This window comes from Populus euphratica, unplaced genomic scaffold (assembly GCF_000495115.2).
Source record: "Populus euphratica unplaced genomic scaffold, PopEup_1.0 scaffold715.1, whole genome shotgun sequence".
Lineage (NCBI taxonomy): Eukaryota > Viridiplantae > Streptophyta > Magnoliopsida > Malpighiales > Salicaceae > Populus > Populus euphratica.
Genome location: NW_011500579.1, coordinates 57,938 through 63,998, shown reverse-complemented (window position 1 = coordinate 63,998; position 6,061 = coordinate 57,938). Strand labels below are relative to the sequence as shown.

At 33.0% G+C, this 6,061-nt stretch overlaps 1 protein-coding gene across 2 annotated transcripts; it reads left to right on the top strand.

Annotated features, from left to right (window-relative positions):
- The first annotated feature begins 361 nt into the window (after positions 1–361).
- Positions 362–2,203, top strand: LOC105115489 (uncharacterized). Of its 2 annotated transcripts, none has more exons than XM_011012384.1 (2): positions 362–941; positions 1,885–1,963. In XM_011012384.1, exon 1 carries the CDS (start codon positions 454–456, stop codon positions 937–939), a length of 486 nt encoding a protein of 161 aa, XP_011010686.1. In that variant the 5' UTR covers positions 362–453; the 3' UTR covers positions 940–941; positions 1,885–1,963. The 2 variants fall into 2 exon arrangements, with proteins under 2 accessions (XP_011010686.1, XP_011010685.1); XM_011012383.1 differs by lacking the exon at positions 1,885–1,963 and adding an exon at positions 1,976–2,203 and having other exon boundaries at positions 364–941.
- The last annotated feature ends 3,858 nt before the right edge of the window (positions 2,204–6,061 follow it).

Genomic DNA, 6,061 nt, shown 5'->3' with positions numbered 1-6,061 from the left:
TCAGCAGGGCCTGAAATTGATAGACCTGTACTGTATCCATCATAAATCATAGAGAGGGCTCTCTCTATTTCATGAATTTACATTCACACAAGGCCTTGACATAGAGAAGTTGAAAATATATTATTAACCAGCATTTTATTCCTCGAAGCCATTTAACAGCTAAAAAATAATAATTTAATCTCTTTAGGTTTAAAATCAAATTTAATCAAAGGACTAAATTATAATTTAATAACATTTAATTCCTCGGAACCATGCAAATGCAACACAAATTTAATTATTTTTTTTTAATTTCTGTTTAGAATTTTTCATTTTTTTAAGTCATCGTCCAAAATCCAACGGTATAATCCCTTCAACATTTAATTCCGCTAAGCCGTGCAACACAAGTTTCCGTTCTTATTCTACCCTTCACAACCCTTTTACATTAGCACCTTCACTTCTCACTCTGCATCGACAATGGCTTCCTTCAACATCCTCGCAGTAGTCTCTCTTTACCTTCTCTCTCTACTCCTCTTATCGAAATCCCGTCTTTCTCTCTCCCTAGTCTCCCCAGACATCCATGATCTTCTTCCTCAATATGGCCTGCCTCGTGGCTTACTCCCAGACAACGTGGAATCCTACACGCTACCATCATCTGATGGGTCTTTCGAAGTCAAACTTAAGACCCCATGTTATGTTCATTTTGATGATGTTGTGTACTATGATAAAGCAATCAAAGGGAAGTTGAGTTATGGTTCTGTGCATGATGTGTCAGGGATTCAAGCAAAGAAACTTTTTATTTGGTTGCCGGTTACTGGGATTGAAGTTAGTAAGGCTGATGATGGTATGATTAGTTTCTTTGTTGGTCCGATTTCCAAGGAGTTGCCTGCTAAGCAGTTTGAGGATGTTCCTGCTTGTAAGAAGAAGGTTGGTGGGCTAATGACAGATTTGGAGTCCATGTGAAGGTAAAAAGTTGTGTGATCTATAGGTTTTTATTTTTCTGACTTGTTTGAATTTATGGGTTTTATGTGTTTTTTTTCCCTTGTACTTTGAGTCGATGAGTTCTCCTGTTAAATTATGGTTTATAAGTGATGAATTAGCAAAGAAGATTGATGGGAATTGTAAATTACAGTTGAGGAATTTTGTTTTATAGGTTCAGATTTAGCAGTGGTGATTAGGGGGTTTCCAGATAATTTAGTGATGATAATGGAATCCATATGGAGCCACGGGTTCCTTTCAGGTTTCAGCAGAGAATTTGATGATCAATTATTCTAAAAGGAAATTTAGAAGCTTTCTTGTTGTTGGTCTGATTTGATTTTGGGACTAATAAATAGGATATAATTACATGAATTTCAATTTAGAAGTTAAGAATTTAGCTAGAGAGAACTTTAGGCACGATCGATGAAATTCTGACAAGAGTCATGCATGGATCTCTTCTAGATCATCTTTCAATGTGCAATTGTAATGTCTATTGGTGGTTGACACTTGAAAGTTGAAAACTATTGTAATGAGCAAATGTATCAAACGTTGTTTCCAAAACATTCTCAACCGTCAATGTTGTATACAATTTCGAGAATTGTAATGAATCCAGAAGTTTGAGCATCCTGGAAGGGTAATTGTAATGTTTTTCTAGCGAGGAAAGTCGACAATGGAGTCTTAGTTTATGGTTTGTGTTGACAAGCTGCATGATGATCTAGATAGAATCTGATCACGGTTTGCTAAGATTGTTTCTATACCACATCAACTGATGCCTGTTTTTCCAAATTTCATTATTAATTATTTAATTTTCAATCAACCATAGATTTAACATGTCATTTATTTCGAAAATCGGAGGCCAAAAACTCACTCACATTGCTGTACAATCACCGATGAGAGATGTGATTTTGGTTTCTTTTTCAATTTTTGCAGTTCCAGCATCCACTGGATGCAATAGCCACAAGTTACTTACATTCTAGGGAGTTTCTCAACAACTTAAGGAGGTTCCCTCTTTTTGTTGCAGGTGGAAGCAGACCAAATCTTCTCATGCATTGCTGCTCACTTTGAACATTGAAGCTCTCCACCTTAATCTATATCTTTGAGAAATGGAAGCAAATTTATGCAATTTGGATTGTCCTGTACATCGTTTAGTAAATAAATGCTGCTCTTCGATATTTTTGATGCTGTGAATGTTATGTGCTTTCTGTTACAGTTTTATTTTATCCTCAGGGGCTCCCCTTATGCTGAGCAATGATTTGGATATGCACAAGCACAAAAACTATGAATCAAATAGTAGCTCAAACTGTTGGGGATTAGGCCTCAGGGCATGTCTTAAATACTGTTTTCCTAAAAAAAAAAAAATGTTTGAGATACTGGTTTGTGAAATTTCGAAGATAAAGGTTAAATCTGATTAGGTCAAAAAATATGAATTGATCTAGTGATCTAAACTGTGAATTGACTTGATAATTTAATAACTTGAACTCAACAACCTTAGTTATTTAACCGGAGCTGGTGAGCGTTAGGTATTGTTGGTGAGTATTTGATTAATTTTTAGTTTTTTTTTTTTAATATTAGTGCATCAAAGTTACGAAAAAAAAATCTAAAAACCTTAAATTTTATGTCTTTTTGGATAAAAAATAATTTAAAAAACACATAGATATAGATTGTGATGCAAAAACAAACATTGATGAACCAGATCCCTGGACAAACATGTAAGCAACTTGCTAATTCTTTCTTTATCTAGCGTGTAAGCAGGACCTACTATGTCAAGAAAGGGCAGCATATTTTGCTGGGTCTGCAGTGGATTTCTGCAGCCTTTGTTATGAGACAGCAGGGCCTGAGATTGATAGACCTGTATCCATTATAAATATAGACAAGTCGAAAATACATATTATTGATCAATTATTTTTTCTTACAAAGAAAAAAGGGTGGCAATCACAAGCATAAGGTTGCTCTTCATAGTCAACTTGCACATCTAGCACTCAAATTCAAATTCTTGGCTTACTTTTTGCTAGTTTAACTTATGCTTCCATAACAGGATCCTTCCTATAAAATTCAAAGGTTTTGCTCTCTCCTCGTCTTCTTCCCAAGGTAATTCTTTATAGTTTAACATTACTTTATTAAAATTATCGAATAATACCTTGTGGAACATGAAGATAAAAAGCATAAGAGCAACTTTTGCTGATGATTTAACCAAGCATGCCTTCTCACTGTTTCCTTCTCACTTGTCATTTTGTTATCAAGCAAATCTTAACACTCTTGCCAAACCTCAGTTGGAGTTTCCTTTGCTTTGACCCTTGTTAAAAACATGCTTCAAAGTTTAGATTCCTATGCCTATAAATACAAGATTGCTCTCTTTCTCTAACCCTCACACAAGGAATTTCATTTCCCAAGCACATCTCTCTCTGTATACCTCTCTTCTCTCTAGCTAGAACCCTACGTGACAAACCAAGCAGCCTACATGGAACGCCACAAAGAAGTTGCTAAGCATGATGGTCTTAACATTGATGACAGGAAAAGTGATGGAAGGAGGATAACAAGGACCCGAAACTGGTTGGTTGTGGAGGACAGTTGGGAAGATATAAATGAAAAGGCTGATGCTTTCATTAAGAGCTTCCGCAATCAACTTAAGATTCAACGCCAAGATTCGCTTAAACGCTTACAGGAGATGATCTCCCGGGGAGTTTAAAAAAATTGATCACTTGTTGTGTAGTATGTCAGGATAAATCGGAAAAATTCTATTGCAAGATGAAATGTAAATGTAGTGATGTTGATCAATAATGTTTTATTGTAAAGGATATATATTTTACCATATCTTTGATGCTTCTTTGCCAAGTATTCGTGCTTTGCATTGAATCCCAAAATCCAACATAGTTTAGGAATAAGATTCATATGTTAAATAATTAATTAATTTTTTAGTTTAAATAATTTGATCTTGATTTATTTTTTATAGTATCTAGTAACTTGACATTAAAAATAAAAAAATTAATAAATAATAGCATGTAATGTTTGATAAATCAAGTAACTAGTAGTTATGGTAACAACAAGTGTTGCCTTATCAACTAGATGATCAATTGCTCTAATAGTGACAGGTAACGCCTGGTAAGCCAAGTGACCGCAAGCTAGTATCCGTGCAAGATCTACTTTGATAGACACAAGAACTTTCTGATAGTAAAGTCAGTAACTTTGTTGAAAGAGAAAGTGTAATAATATTTTAGAAATATTGACTATGAAAATATGTATGCTAAAAATTTTGATAATAAAAAGATTGTGACCATTTGATTTGAAGGATTCATAATATATTTATAACTCATGAATCTTTTTTTTTTTGTGTGGAAATGAGATGTTAGAGTATAATTTTATCCTTATGATATTTTAAGTTGTATTCAATAAAAAATAACATGTATTGAATTAGTATGAAATAATAAGGGATCAACATGGAGTCTCAACAATATCCCTGACGAATATTGGCTTGAGTTCAATAGAGATGAGAAATGGGTCTAAATGCTTTACCTGGATCTAAGCATGTTGGACTCGAGGTATACTCTTGAGCCCACAAGTTTTTTGGGCATGTCACATCTAGCACGAACTCGAACATTTTAACCAAGACCATGCCTTTAAGAGAGTTGGGCTTGAATTATCATGCTCAAGCTTGATCTTTTAGACCTTTTACATAACATTGGACTTGGTCTTATCGAGCTTGAGCTATCAAGCCCAATCTCCAATGGTGTTTTTTGGATTTATTAGGGAATTTTTTAGGTTTATTTTGGAAAGATTTTTTAGATTTTTTTTTTGGATTCATCACCTTGACACTTCCAATTTAACAAAGAAATATATAAAATTTAACAAAATAATAAAGTCAATTTCATTCATTAGTCTAGGGTTTTGTCTATATTTCTATCTAATAAAATTGAACTAACCAGGATCCTATTATGTATGCTTAATTTTTAAGATTTTGATCTCAGTTTCACATTAACGAGAATATGATTTTGAAGAATTTAAAGAAATCATTTATATTATCTTTTAATATAAATTATTAAATTTTCTTTATGATGCGTCACATATCTAGTACAATGTATGAGAAAAATTGAGGAATATTTATATAGTCAAATACTCCCAATGGGTCATGATATCCTAGCCAAATACTTTCTTTTATATAGTAAAAGTTATATGATGTACGAATAAATGATACGAATATGTTTATGAACAGGATAAATAATGCAAAGCATATAAAGAAAACTCATAAAAAAGCTTGAAGACATCCTCACTTCTACAGGGTTTAGTATATTGCAACCAACTGAAGTCTTGAAAACTGTCAAATTAGGCTTGAAAGATGTTGTTTATTTACTTTTTGTAGTTAATTATGGATTTTAATTACTTTCCTATCTTAATTATATTGGTATTTTTTTATTAAACCAGTTTTAACTCTATATAGTATTTTTTGTTACATCATATTATTGAATTGTAGACTTTCCATAAAATATTATACAGTTAATTCCTCTATAATTTAGTGCTGTAACCTGGAATTTTATTTTTGATCCACGCTAAACACATAACAGATTTTCTCTACATCATCAGTTGATCAAGTGGTTTAAGAGATTCAATCGACAGGTTACAGCTATATAATCTCTAAGCTAAATACAATATCCTTGAAAAGTGTTTTCTCCCAATCTTAAGGTTGCTTCTCAAGCTTAATTACACATTTAAGAACTCTATTAAATTCTTGGCTCTTTAATTAGCTTGTGTGCTTGTGCTTAATTCTATCATAAGATCCTTCGAATAAGTACAAAGGTTGTGCTCTAACCTCACCTTCTTCACAGTTCACAAGGTGATTGATCTTTAAAATAATACTGCGTGAAACATGAGCATAGAAAGCATAAGCTAAAAAGGAATTAAATAAAAAAAAGGTTCCCTCTCAAGCAACTTTGCTAATAATTAAATCAAAGCAACCCTTTAATCGTTTCTTTTCACTTGTCATTTTGTTGTCAAGCAAATCTGAACACTCTTATCTAACCTTGTTTGAGTTTTTCCTCTGCTTTGACCCATGTCAAAAACATGCTTCAAGGTGTAGATTACTATGCCTATATATTCAGGATTATGCCCTCTTTCC

Bases quoted from the DNA above. Each gene is read 5' to 3' on its own strand.
- LOC105115489 (XM_011012383.1), top strand. From the start codon at position 454: ATGGCTTCCTTCAACATCCTCGCAGTAGTCTCTCTTTACCTTCTCTCT.